The sequence below is a fragment of the Lolium perenne genome, chromosome 1 (genome assembly GCF_019359855.2).
Source record: "Lolium perenne isolate Kyuss_39 chromosome 1, Kyuss_2.0, whole genome shotgun sequence".
Taxonomy (NCBI): Eukaryota; Viridiplantae; Streptophyta; class Magnoliopsida; order Poales; family Poaceae; genus Lolium; species Lolium perenne.
In genome coordinates, this window is record NC_067244.2 from 242,335,714 (window position 1) to 242,350,083 (window position 14,370).

Here is a 14,370-nt window from a genome sequence, read left to right on the forward strand (position 1 = left end):
AGCATCGGTGATGAACCCGACAATATAGAAGAATCCAATATATTCGGCTGTCTCATCACGCCCGAGAAAAATATAGAAGAGCCCGTAAAATGGGTCATTGCATCAGCCGAACAAGGCACTCGACAATATATTCTCAGAGCGCTAAAAGTCGCGAATAATCTCTGAATGCCGCAAAACTCTGCGAAGGTAAGACCCCGGATCCGTTCTGAGCGGCGTGGCACCGTCTCTAACGTCGGTTTGCTACTTTTTTCCGTATCAACAGATACGAAGAAAAATCCTAACGGACGCGTTAGGTACCCGATAAAACATGACTGGGACTCGACAGAATGGTAAGACCTTAAGCGGCACCTGTCGAGTTAACACCAGTATCCCGGGATCATGTCCAGGGATGTGATCTTGAAGTAGGTTTTTGCGGATTGCCACTAGAGCAGTTAACTAGTACCTGATCCGTCAGATGAACTAGCCCCAATTACCATTATCCCTGTACAATATAGATATGGATGTCAAATAAAAATAGCAACGGCCTGGAGTCGATAAAAAGAGGGGCTACGCCCAGAAATATAGTCAAGTTCTTTATCGAGTAGTACAACTTGAGCCTATGCCTAGGTGCAAGCACCTGCCCATAGGCTCGGGGGCTACTCTTATCGAGAGTATTGTTCACCCTCCCGATAAGATACAAGAAAGAGGAAAATTGTGGTGTCGATTAAAAGCAAGTTGAGCCTACACCCAAGTGCAAACACTTGGCTGTAGCCTCGGGGGCTACTCCCATCGGGAGCGCTGGCCGCGCACCCGATAGAAAAATAATTTCGACAGCATCTATGACAATCAAGGTTTGTAGACTCAACTCGATTCTACGACTCGAGTGGAGCCTACTCCCATCGGGAGCACATGGATTTCATCAAGTCCTCCAGAAATATAGTTAAGTTCTTCATCGAGTAGTACAACTTGAGTCTATGCCTAAGTGCAAACACTTACCCATAGACTCGGGGGCTACTCCCATCGGGAGCGCTGTCGCGCACCCGATAGAAAAATAACTTCGAGAATCGTCGACATCATTTATGCTACACATGATCTACGACATGGACCTCGCCTTTGGAGATGATTATGCTTGGAGTCTCTACGCAAGTCTTCGACTTCCCTAGACACTCGGGGGCTACTGACATGGGTATACCCTTCGGGTACCCATTATTGGTATACCTGGATCGGCTCGGCCCAATATGGAGAAGGCCCAACAAGGCAACCCGAAGAAGTAGTCGACTAGGACTCTTGTAAAACCCTAGGCTGGTTGCATATATAAAGCTAGCCAGGGCACCCGAAATAAAGAGGCCAACAGATAGACAGAATATAGACAACATAGCTCCGCCTACGGTGGCACCCTGTAAATATATCTATGATCATATAGTGGATTGCTAGCAGCACGTAGGGATCCTCCACCGAGGGGACCCGAAGCTGGGTACGTCGTGTGCCTAATCTCGTCCCCGGAATCTCCATCGTCGCACTTCCCAAAAACCCTAGTCTACAATACGTAGGCATTACCGAGGTATTCCCTCGTCACCAGGCATGTGGTCTCTCTCATCGTAAGTACTCATCAAAAAGATCACCTGCAACTCCATATGCAAACGTGCGAATAGCTACGAAATATTTTTGGTATGTAGTGAAGCCAAGCTTACCGACAACATCTGGATTGCATCTGAAGTACGAGTCATAGTCCCTCATACTGTCTATAATAGGTAAGAAGAACTTTCTTGACATACGAAAGCGGTGACCGAATTTGTGCTCTAGGTAGGTGGGATTGGTAGAATGGAAGTATTCCTTGTTCACCCTAGGCATAAAACCCGAAACCGAAGGCCGAACCCGAAATAATCAAGACCAAACATGAAGTAACCTCAAATTCAGTCTTGGATTAGCAACTCAGTCCTGGACATCAGATGGCCGGAAATAATCTTGTGTGTCATTCAGCCCCATGCGGCCCACTGATACGTGTCAAACGTATCTATAATTTTTGATGCTTCATGCTTGTTTTACACCAGTTTATACTATATGTTTTGCTCATACTTCGTTGCACTTTTATACATTTTCCGGTACTAACCTATTAACAAGATGCCACAGTGCCAGTTCCCAGTTTTCAGATGTTTTGTATTTCAGAAAAGTTGTAGAGGAAATATTCTCGGAATTGGACGAAACAAAAGCCGAAGTCAATATTTTTCCGTAACGAAGACTGAGTCCAGAGGGGTGTCGAAGGGGCAGCAGGGCGGCCACACCCGCCCTAGGCGCGGCCTAGCCCTAGCCCGCGCCTAGGGGTGATGTGGGCCACCCTGGCCTCCACCGACATCGCCCTCCGCCTATTTATTCACGATCTCGGGAAAACCCTGAATACCCGAGCCTCCATCCACGAAAAGTTCCGTCGCGGCCGCCATTGCAGACCCTAGCTCGGGAGGTTTCGGAAGCTCTTCCCGGCACCCTGCCGGAGGGGGAAATCATCACCAGAGGCATCTACATCGTCATGCCCGCCTCCGAAGTGATGCGTGAGTAGTTCAGCCCTGGACTATTGGTCCATAGCAGTAGCTAGATGGTTGTCTTCTCCAATTTGTGCCTCATGTATAGATCTTGTGAGCTGCCCTACATGATCAAAATCATCCTTATGTAATCCTACATGTTGTCTTTGGTGGGATCCGATGAATATTGTATAATATGTTGAGATCGATTATATATTCATGTCATATGTTATTTCTGATCTTCCATGCTCTTCGTTGGTAGTGGATACTCTGACAAAGTAGATGCTTGTGACTCCAAGAGGGAGTATTTATACTCGATAGTAGGTTCATGTCTCTAGTTTCTGGAAGAGTGACAATAACTTATAAGATTGTAGATGTGTCATTGCTACTAGGAAGAAAACAACAATGTTTTATCCTAGGGTAATTCTATTTTTTAATTTACACACATTGCTTAATGTGATAATTTGTTGCTTGCAACTTAATACTGGAAGGGGTTCGGACGATAACCGGAAGGTGGATTATTAGTCATAGACGCAGTTGGATTACACTCTATGTATTATGTTGTAATGCCCAAACGAATCTCATAGTAATCATCTTGTCATGTATGGTCGGTATTCTGTCAATTTACCAGCTGTAATTTGTTCACCTAGCATGCTATTTATCTTTATGGAGAGACACCTCTAGTGAACTGTGCACCCCGGTCCTTTCCTTTACACTGATAAATTCAACCACTGGAATCCTATTCTGTTTACTTACTGTAAGCTTTGTTCTCTTTAATTACTGCAAACACCTCTTCCACTCGATACGTTTAATTCTTTGTGTTCAGCAAAATCGGTGAGATTGACAACCTCACTGTAAGTTGGGGCAAAGTATTTTGGTTGTGTTGTGTGCAGGTTCCATGTTGTTGCTGACGCCGGTAGTGCGTCCTGCCACTAGTCAGCTAGCAACACCTTCAGAAGTCACGTCTTTCTCCTACTGGTCAATGAAACTTTGATTTCTTACTGGAGAAAAACTTGTTGTTGTGCTCATCACGCCTTTCTCTTGGGGTTCTCCAACGTGATTGCCAACTTCTATGGCAGCACCATAACCCACCTAGGTGCCCCCGTCCCCAGCCAGCCCATGCAGATCTACTCACTTCACTTGTCTATTCCCCTCCTCAGTTCTCTCCTTCTTGACCTAACCAATAGTGGAGGGGAGGGCCGTGTCAGCGCGTGAGTGCGGCCAGACGGGATGGAGGCACCGGCGATGTCCTCTAGCCTGGTGACGCGAGATCCAGGGCAGCGTCTAGCTCTGTGTTGCTGCGTCTAGCCCTGGTGGCAGCAGCCTGGGCCTCTGCGCCCGATCCGGGCCCAAGTTCTGGTTCGTGTGCCTCTGTCTAGCGGCCACGCGTTGGCCCTTTTGGCATCCCGACAACTCACCCATCCTCGACTCTCGGTTGATGGCATGGGGGCTACTAGCGTGGCTTTTGAATAAAGTTGATTGTCCTGGGATTCCAAATCGCGCCAAGGTGATGAACTGCCGAATGCATGTGTCCATCGACCTGGTTAGAGTGTCGTGTTCCGCAAGGCTCCACCAGCGAACTTCATTGGGCGATTCATGCCTGGAGATTGTTGGATCGGAGGGGATTCGATCGTGCGCACCCGTGTTTTTCTTTGGCCGTTTTGTTTTAGAGGGAGTGCTACGAAGCTCTACTGGTTGTTACCATCATGGAGCACGCTTTCTCGTTCCACGGTGAAGTCCGCCGACGAAGATGTCATTGAAGCGGGGATCTGTGGACTAGCAATGGTGGTTCTATTCTGTGTGGCGATGAGGAATTGGCTTAGTGTTTCGTGACTTGGCGCAGCGGCATCGTTAGTGGGGGCATCAACACATGAGAAGTTCAAAGTCTTACCTTGGAGGGTGAAAATCCAGGTTCTGGCCTTAATTGGTTGTGCCTGGCAATGACCTTATGAAACGCATTGTTCTACAAGCGAGGACTTTCTCCAGGGTGAAAACCTAAGATCTTTGATCGGACGACCACAACGCGTGTGCACTGTTTTCTTCTTGAAGCCGCCATTTTTAGTACGAATGGATCACTGTAGTAGGGTTTTCTTTTTTGTAATTCTTCTTTCTTTATTTGCCGGTAGGGCAATATGTTGTTGCAGAAGGTAGGTATAATTGGTATCTCCGCGATATTAATATATGTTTTTTTTGTCGAAAAAGGGCCGAAACACCTAAATCTTACCCACATAGTTCATGCAAAACCTCCCACACATCACATCACATTGCAAATTCACAAATACTAGTACAATACACATCTATTACATATCGGGTGCCTAATCAGGCCACTGCAACAACAATCACGCAACACTAGCATGGCCTCAGAAGGATCGGGCGAGCACCGATTCTCTTATTTATTACGATGAACTGAAGCCGCTCTGCTTCCGGATCATCAGGTGACATGGTGTCCCTGTGGGCGGCCAGATCACTTGGTCGCGATGAACAGCCCCCACTTCTGCTCGCCGGCAGAGCTCCGCTTCAGCTTCGCGCTCCAACCGTTCACAATGTCGTCGTAGTCCTCCTGGTGACAGAACATACACGGATGGAGTGAGAAACCAGAGATGATGAAGAAGAAAAGGCACAGAAGAAACAGGGGTTCAGAAAGTCACCTGGGTGAAGTCTGCCAAGAAGGCCTCTTTGTTCTTCTCAGTTTCAGCCAGCTCCCTCTCTAGGACCCTCAGGAACTGAAACAACACATGAAAGAACAGTAATGTTAGCTTCTGAAGAAATTCTTACATTTGACCAGTGATTGTAGATGAAAATGATCAGGAAACAGGAATAGCTTGACATCGGCAGTGGATTCAGAGAAGGGGAGGTGATAACCTGGTCGGTGCGGTCTTCAGCGATAACATCGTGGAAACCGGCATCCTCAAGCATCTGGGGTCATGTGTAAGTAGAGGTCAGAATGGTTAACCCTTTGGAACAAATCTGCCGAAGTTTCATGCAAATTTTACTGTAGAAGCAGAAGCAAACCTTTCCATAGGTCTTCACATCATGGAGGTCATAACCTCTCTGCTGGATGTATGCAGCAAAATCGTCTGATGGCTTCCCAGCGTTCCTGCAGTAGTCACTGATCAGGACTTTGCCCCCAGGTTTCAGCCACTTGAAGAAGTTTCTGAACAAAGCAGGCTTGTCCTGTGGAATCAAGTGCACCACTTGTCAGAATTATTACCAGTTACCTATAGATACAAAATGAGTTACAATAGTACATTCTATGGAGTGAAACATACTTGAATGTGGAGGATGGTGTCACGGCTGTAGATGACATCGAACGTGTTCTCTGCATATTCCTTCGTGGTGCAGTCAGCAACCTCGAACTCAACCGAGCATGAGCGCCCGATGGCGCGCTCGATCGCAAACGAAACCATGTTGATGGAAAGATCGATGCCGAGGACATGGACGTCATAGGTTTCAGCCATGTAGAAGTCGCCTCCTCCGATGCCACATCCGACATCAAGCACCTTCTGGCCTGGTTTCAGATCCAGCTTGTCCACAAATTCCTTAGTGGTCTCTGTTGTTTATGTTGCAAGTATTGTTATTAACAGTGTACGGTATTAGTAAATCACTAGATTTCAGTGTTTTCTTGAAGATAAAAGACAACCACTGATCTTTAATGCTCAGGCAAAGGAAATTAGGAAACTCACCGAATCCGCCGGTGCTAACATAACCTTCTCCAAACACACGCTCGTAACGCAAGATCCCAGTGGATTTGTACTGTACATTGTCCAGGAACCTCTGAAAGCCTTTGTCATCTGTTGACTTGACCTTCTCCCATAGCCAACATATCTATGATACGGAGACTTTGTCATTAATTTTCGCTGAACCGCACGGATGCGATAGTCGCATAAAAGCAAAAGAAAGTACCTGGTTTTGGTTTTTTTTGCTTTTCACATAAGCTCCGATGCACTTGGAAGTTACCAGAGAAAGCTCAAAAGAGTTCCCTTCTTGGTCATAGGAGTGGCATTCCTTAAATATCTATTTATCATAAATGGAAAACAGTTAGCAACTAATGAGATAGCGAAAGCAGTATCTATCGGTCACCACTATGGATATGACAATTAGAAGTTTGCACCCATTGATTATCTAGCAAAATGATAAGTGGGTTCAGAAAGTTGCAGCACAATAGACTTCAGGTGGAAGTACATCGAAAAAAAAAAAAGATTCAGAGTTAGACTGCCAACCTTGGTGTAAAACCTTGGCTCACGGTAGTGCGTTGGGTTCACTTTCCTCTTGGAATCTCCGGACTGGTGAAAGCACGATTCCCTGATGAAAATATGCCCACCAACCTTCAGCCATTTCACTATTCTGCCAATCAGCTTCTCAACCTACAGCACAAGGTAATAGCGGTTATAAGTTGCGACCGTTGTAATAGTAACAAAAAAGTTACTACCTCCATTAGTAAGCTAAACTAGCTTTCTAAATAGGCTTATATTTTGGAGCGGAGGTAATATATCTGTTTTTTTACTGAAGTAATTAATCTCTTTCTTTCTTTTATCAACGCATGATTGAAGTACGGCCTGATCCTGCGTACCTCCTCGTCGTTGAGGTACATGAGCAGCCAGTTGGAGAAGACGAGGTCGATGGAGTTGTCCTCGATCTTGAGCTCCGGCGACGTGACGTCGGCACACTTGAAGGTGATGTTCTTGTAGATTTGCCCATTGATCTCCTCGTTCTGCAGAAAATCACAGATCAGAGAAGTGGAGAAACTTACTGACCCGGACTCATCTCTGAATTCCAGCTACCAAGCATGGACAAGAAAGGTAGCTCACCTTCTTGATCACACTGTCGATGAAGTCCAGCGCCAGGACATGGCCGGCCTCCTTGGCCAGCTCCCCCGTGAAGCGACCAATGCCGGCGCCGAGCTCCAGCACCGATTTGCCCTCGTAGGACGGGAGTATGGACAGCACCTGCAGGTCAGATCAACACTGTAAGTCTGTAAGTCACACCTTGGTACTGTTGAATATAATGGTGGAACAGTGTCAGTGTTCGTGTCCGATCTTGGGGGCTAGTCCCACCCACCCACCGCTTCATGATCCGTTTCGAGCTCGAGCTCTGCCAGTGTCTCCTCTCGCGTCGGCTCTGCCTCGGCCATGCTCACTCTACGTCTATCTCCTGGAGACGATTGGTCCGCGTGTGAGTGTGTGCAATGGAGACTGCAAGGTCCTCCCTTTTATCGGGGGTCCGATCGCGATGATGAGCAATAGCAACGTGCTCAATGATGATGATGACGCTATGCGACAAGCGAATCAAATAGCTAAAAGAATGCTCTGACGAGTGGCCATTAGGGGGCTGAAAGAGCAGAGAATCGTGGTGGGCAGACGGAGAGAGACTGCAGGGGAGGGGGAAAGAAAGAGCCATAGGCCCATAGCCCATGGTTGTCCAAGATTAGGTACAAAAAATGGCATAGTTTATAGGGGAATCCGTCGTGTGCTTGTCTTTTTTATAAAGTCATGATTATAATATATAAGCTATACTGTCTAATACAATGGCATATGTTGTTACTGTATAATACAATGTTGCATCCATCCCAATGCAATTTTTCCTGCAAGATTCCCAGTGTAATGAATCATATGTCACTGGACCGTCCTTTTTTTTTCAGGACGCGTGAGTTGCTCTTGGTCTTGAATTGACCATTTTTTTACCTCCAATCCTCTTTTCAACTGATGAGTAGTGGAAACCACCTACGATTCCCTCTTATCCTTCTTCTTCAGCTCCGGTGAGACGCAGGGGAGTCCAATCCGCACCCAGCCATAATAGATGAGCCCAACAAACCTGGTTCTGTGGTGGTTTCAAGTTGTAAGCCAAGTGGCTTAGTGGTAGTGAGCAAGTCCCCACACCCAATTTTGTTTTTTCCCATGCATATATTTCCATTTTAACCATTATCTTGGAAATTTTGATCTTCAGGGTTGAAATTACAACATTTTTTGCAATTCTTTTTTCTCTTTTTTTTGTATGATTAGGATTCTCAGCACAATTTTAAAGCAAGAACCGGACGATTCTTTTTCTCCTGAATTTTTTTCATCCATTGATTTTTTGTTTTGTTTTTTCTATGTAGTTTGAAATTTCAGACAAAATTGAAAGCAACAAACTTTGGAGCTATTTTATCGTGAAATATTTCCCAGTTTGAGCAAGAATTAAAACAGTAGTGGCAGGATATTATTTTTTGGGGAAAAATGATTTTTCTAGGCAATTTGAACTTTTAACCAAAATTTGAAGCAATAACTTCAGAACTTCGAACCAACATGGAGCGGTGATGGAAATATTTCAATTCAGCAAAGCAGCGAATGCCTCCATGGCATTCCATGTCGTCAGCAAAATAATCTTCCATAATAGCCTAAATTGGAGTCAAATGGTTTTGGTGGGGCTAGGGATTGAATGCCTAGTTCAGTAGGTCAGGGTTGAATTACTCTAATCGGGATAGGATTGGGGGTTGTGTGGACTTCTTCCTTGGTTACGACGGACAAGGTTCATGCGCTAGGCAACGCAACTAGAATTTTGAACTAGTGGAAACCGAGGGGCAACAATAATTTTAGGATAAATTGCAAAACTCGGGGCACGAACTTGAGACCATAGGCTCTAATACCATGACAAGTTTCATGCGGCAACACAACCAAAAGTAAATAAAAATGGGTGGCTAGTGCAACCTACTTATACACTTCAACAGTGACAAAGATAGGGATCAAGAATAAGTGAGAAGCACACGATGATTAAATTGTCAATTCAATCATGAATTATGTGGTTCTAGCGGCAGTTTAGAGTGAGTTGCAAGGTTGTCAGTCAGAATCGATTCCCAACACATAGGCAGCCCAGTCCTCCACTACGCTATTGGTTGCCTGTCAACATTTATCACAAGAAAGGTAAAAAAAAATTACACTGCTTTCAGCGATCCGACAGACAACAACCCTGTCATCTTTCTGAGAGGCTCCTGATCATAAATGGAAAGCCGAGATTTGACGCAAGCCCAGGGGTGGGCGTGAGTGTAGTGGTGAGGAAACAGAAATTGACATGGTAGAGAAAGAAAAAGAAAAAACCTAGCATCAGCGTCTTGCCCAGCGCATGACGCTAACGTTGATTCATTATCTTTGGCCGACAGACAGGTCTGCCCCGAAGCGAATTGGTACCAGTCCAGTCCCTATCGCGGCTTTTCTTCCGATGGCGGAAAGCCAACCACACCGCATGCATGCAGAGGAAGAGATATAGTACGAGAAATTATGAAGATTGTTTTTTTTTCTTTTGCATGACAAAAGAAGGATCTAGTATCTCTCTTCAGGCCACGCGCATCAGAATAAGGAGATATACGGCAAGTGAAATTGGTGGTACCTCGGGCCGTTCCTCCTTGTCGAGGTCCTTTGCGCGTGAGTCGAGCATCATGGACTCGACGGTGAGGTCCCTGGAGTGCTCCTCCCAGTAGCTCTTCTGCACCTTGCGCTCCACCTCCACGAACCCTGCAGATCAACCATCGTCAGGGTATGGCGAGGCACGCAAAGCCAAGAACTAGCTCCATCACGATCCGGCCAACAGCAACAAGAACAAAAGAGAGAGCATTATCCGGCGTCCACCGGCTCACCGTTCTCGACGACGGTGATGGTCTCCATCCTCCTTCAAAGGTTCTCTTACAGGCAGAGAAAACGCAGAGGAATGTTCACTGCAAGTTCAGAAACTGTGCTTGCGTTGAAAGAGTGTGGTTTAAGTTTTGTTGGGGTGGTTTGTTCAGGCGCCCTCGACGGCGAGGCGGGATCGGGAGAAGCCGCGAGAGCGGCGGTTGTTGGAGAGGCCCCTCTGTTGCATATATCAACGGCTCCCGACGCCTACGGGAGAGGAGCCACCAAGAACCTCTTGTGCTGCTGCGGTGGAGTGTCAAGCGTGTGTTGTGGATCTCCGGCGAACGGGTCGCTGGTTTTTATAGCCGCGCGCGCGGGACGGAGATCATGCCGGGCGTCGCGCGCGGCAGTGCCACGGTGGCGGAAACGAATCCCGGGGTGGATCTGGGTGGGGCCGTGGAGGTTCTCGCGGGGCCGAGTGGCAGTGTGCGAGCGCGCAATTTGGTTGCTGGTGCGCGTCGTCACTCTCCTCGATCAGTCTCCATCCGTGGATCAAAGCGCGCGCGGCCGCGGCGAGCGGGGAGGAAAGAATCTCTTCGGCTCGCCAATGGCCGCACCAGGCCGGGGGACACCGTACCGTGACAGTGCTATGCCGGACCAGGACGAGCGAGGCGATTATTCCCGCACCACATGCATCGCTCTCACTCGCTCGCGCGCGCTTTCAAGGTACAGGGTGAAAGTTCTTCTCAGCACCAAGTTTTACCCACCGGGCCCGCCAAAGATTCTACCCTCTCCTTTTTTTCGAACTAAAACAACGACGAGAACTTTCCATGAAAAAGAAAAAACAACGACAGAACTCTGGAACGGACCAAATATAAGATCAACCATATCAGATGATTTCTCATGTTTGTTATCGCAAACCGTCGAGCTGAAAGAAAGCACCGCGTCGACGAGACACAAAGAGCGTGAAACTCTTGTCACGGTGCATAGAGCGTGAGACTTGACATACTCGCCGCCGTACCCTCCTACTACTAACAATCATCCCTACACCCTAAACCCCAGCATCTCTCTCACAGCAAGTTTAATAGAAGAATAGCTCGTTTTTTTTTTAATGAAGGCAAAAGTTTTGCCTCATCCATTCATTAAGCAGAAGGTGCCCGGTTTTTAGGAGAAAACCGGGCGAAAACCAACAACAACAGTGCCAAAGCACATCCACAACCACACACCGTCACAAGGGGCACACCTAGCCACCCTGACTACCCATAAAAGCTACACAAGAAGCTCAAGTCGGCCTATGCCAAACATATGGCTTTTCAAGGAGAGACCAGCAACTTCGATTCTGAAGACGAGCCTTGGAGAGGAGATGCGCAAGACAAGCGCCGAATAGAACCTTCACCGGACCGCCCCTCAAATGTCATCGTACACCACCAAGGGCAGCTTCGACTTCACAGCAAGAGGAGACCACCACGAAGACATTCGGACACGCCGGAACAGAGCCGACTAACATGACCTTGCCGCAACCAAATCTCGGTCACCACCACCGTCGTTGCCTCCAAGCCTCCACCCGGAACACCCGCATCTCCAGTTGACCTCCTGCCAACCCAGATGTCGTGTGCGGCCAGCCCGCCGGAGTGCGTGAAGGGGATCGCAGTCTTCAAGACAGACGCCCTCAAGAGGGGAAGCGACGATGGAACGACGCCGTCGTTCGATCCCACAAGGCATGATCTAGGCTTTCACCCGAAGACGTGAACCCGAGGGTGGTGAAGGTCGGAGAGCTCCACGACCGCCCCCCAAGGAGGACGACGACATCCACGGGTCACGCTTTCGCCCGGAGCAATCGAGCCTACACATCCCCACGCAACCGGACAGCAGGTGACATAGGCATCCCCAATGGGCCTGCCGAAGATGGTACCCGGGGTTTACTGAAGGCCCGTAACTCGAAGAATAAGAAGATTCGGAAGCCCAAGTTATTATAAAGGAAAGCTAGAGTTGTATTAGGAAGTACTACTTGTAATCTTGCGGGACGGGTACGAAACCCTCCCGGACTGTGTAACTTGTGTATTACGAATCCCTCGGCTCCGCCTCCTATATAAGGGGGAGTCGAGGGACAAAGAGAGGATCGAATCAATTGTCAAAAGACCCTAGTTTCTTAATCGTCGAGTACTTTTCGGCTGAAACCTTCGAGATCTACTTGCCCTCTACTTCCAACGAAATCCTAGTCTACAATACGTAGGCATTGATAAGTTAATACCTTGTCAATTGGCGCCGACCGTGGTTTCAGAGACCTTTCGTATCTCCCAAGGATATGATGAACGGGCCATGTCAGATGCATTTCTATCTCAACAACAATGGGAAGAGGAAATCAGGACATCTGCAGAAGGACTGTCGCAATTTTCAAGCAATGTTGCGGGTCGCAGGGCTAGCCAATGCTCAAGCAACAAATAGAAACCCCCAGGTGACATAGGCATCCCCAATGGGCCTGCCGATGATGGTACCCGGGGTTTACTGAAAGCCCACTACCCGAAGAATAAGAAGATTCGGAAGCCCAAGATATTGTTAAGGAAAGCTAGAGTTGTAATAGGAAGCATTATTTGTAATCTTGCGGGAGGAGTTAGAAACCTTCCCGGACTCTGTAACTTGTACAACACGAATCCCTCGGCTCCGCCTCCTATATAAGGGGGAGTCGAGGGACACAGAAGGGATCGATTCATTGTTTCTCAAACCCTAGTTTTCATATTCGTCGAGTACTTTTCGGCTGAAACCTTTAAGATCTACTTGCCCTCTACATCCAACTAAACCCTAGTCTACAATCCGTAGACATTGACAAGTTAATACCTTGTCAATTGGCGCCGTCTGTGGGATCTAGAGGCGACAAGGAGCTGATCTCGATGGCACGTTCAAGATCGTCGACTTCATCAGTAGCAAGCAATATCATGGACAGAGGTAAACAGATCGAAACTGGTCTCGTTGATTTTATTCCTCACCCGCCCTCCCGTTTGGATGCATATGCGTATCTGGAGGAGCCCATGAAGATGACGTTTGGAAAATTCCACTTCCACGTCGAGAAAGAAGGATCGTATCGTCTCGAAGTTCCGATCTCGTCGGGATTACCAGCGGTTGGTCCTGATTTCTCAAACTCAGTATCATCCGTCGAGTCAAGCGACAAGGAGATTTCGTCGCCACGCTTCATCGGCAGCAGGGCACGTGAAAAACTCGCCAAAATCTTCAGCGACATGTCCTTCGAGTCATCGGCGGACTCCTATATAAGCGATGATTCGAGCGACACCGATAGCTTCGACTTCGTCGACAAATCCATCTCTATTGGGAAGGTCTTCACCAATCTCTATGATGGTGTCACCGAACCAAGCAAAGCGAAAACTCCAAAATATCACCAAGTTTATGCCATTGGAGAAGCAAGTCGCGATCAAGAGGAAACATCAGAGGCTTTCGACGATTTGGGAAATCCCTATGTCGATCCCTCAGATCTAAGGAGAGGTTTGGGCACTAAATATGTCGGGCCCACACCACGTGCCAGAGTTCAACTTCCACAAGCAGCCTGGGATAGAGCTGCGAAAGCTTTGGATGGCTCTGAACCAATGGAGACAACTGCGACAGTCGAAGAAATGCAAGCTTATCAATATAGACTCGCCCGAGCTGGAAGAGAGTTGGAAAAACAGACAGCTGCTTTGAACAGAAGAAAGGAGGCAGCTTCCGCATCAAGCAGGCGACGAGCGGAATTAAGTCGACACTCAGAAACTTCGGGAGATAGTCACAGAGAAGCTCGGAGGAGAGCAAGATCTCGGCTGCAAAATATACCGGAAGCTGAAAGAGAGACTCTAATCCAAAACCTCGACATGTCCTTTATGTCAATCGACACGAGGGGGAATATTATCCCAAAAACACCGGAAGCAGGATACATGGCGACACAAGCTTTCATCTTAGCATCCAGGCCACCTCCCGGAGATCCAAGAGAAGCGTTGTACAACATGGCCATGGCAGGATGTGGAGCCATGGGGCCCAGGAGTGAGATCCACCTACCACCTCCTCCTGCGATCACGGGCGAAAATCGACACCAGCTCAGAATAGCGGCAGCACCACACCCACCTCCATATGTTGATCCTAACTCCAATGGTGCGGTCTCGATGATTCAGAAAGCTAGGCCATCTAATAGGGCTCAGAAAGTAATCTCGCGGCAAGTGTTCATGGCAGAGAAGATGCCTCCACCAACGATTGAGTACCTAAATTGGTCGGGACAGGAAATTGGCTTCACAATTGCGGATCATCCGCAGCAAGTT

General features: G+C 47.7%; 1 protein-coding gene across 2 annotated transcripts; it reads right to left on the reverse strand.

Moving 5' to 3' along the window:
* Positions 1 to 4,727: 4,727 nt before the first annotated feature.
* Positions 4,728 to 10,407, reverse strand: LOC127327430 (phosphoethanolamine N-methyltransferase 1). 2 transcript variants are annotated; one of them, XM_051354202.2, is made up of 12 exons: positions 10,102 to 10,407; positions 9,855 to 9,979; positions 7,304 to 7,441; positions 7,066 to 7,206; positions 6,716 to 6,859; positions 6,399 to 6,509; positions 6,179 to 6,320; positions 5,765 to 6,045; positions 5,508 to 5,669; positions 5,358 to 5,411; positions 5,144 to 5,218; positions 4,728 to 5,055 (listed from the first exon to the last, which is right to left on the reverse strand). In XM_051354202.2, the coding sequence occupies exons 1-12, from the start codon at positions 10,127 to 10,129 to the stop codon at positions 4,960 to 4,962; spliced, it is 1,497 nt and encodes a 498-aa protein (XP_051210162.1). In that variant the 5' UTR covers positions 10,130 to 10,407; the 3' UTR covers positions 4,728 to 4,959. The 2 variants fall into 2 exon arrangements, with proteins under 2 accessions (XP_051210162.1, XP_051210163.1); XM_051354203.2 differs by lacking the exons at positions 9,855 to 9,979; positions 10,102 to 10,407 and adding an exon at positions 7,558 to 7,709.
* Positions 10,408 to 14,370: the final 3,963 nt, after the last annotated feature.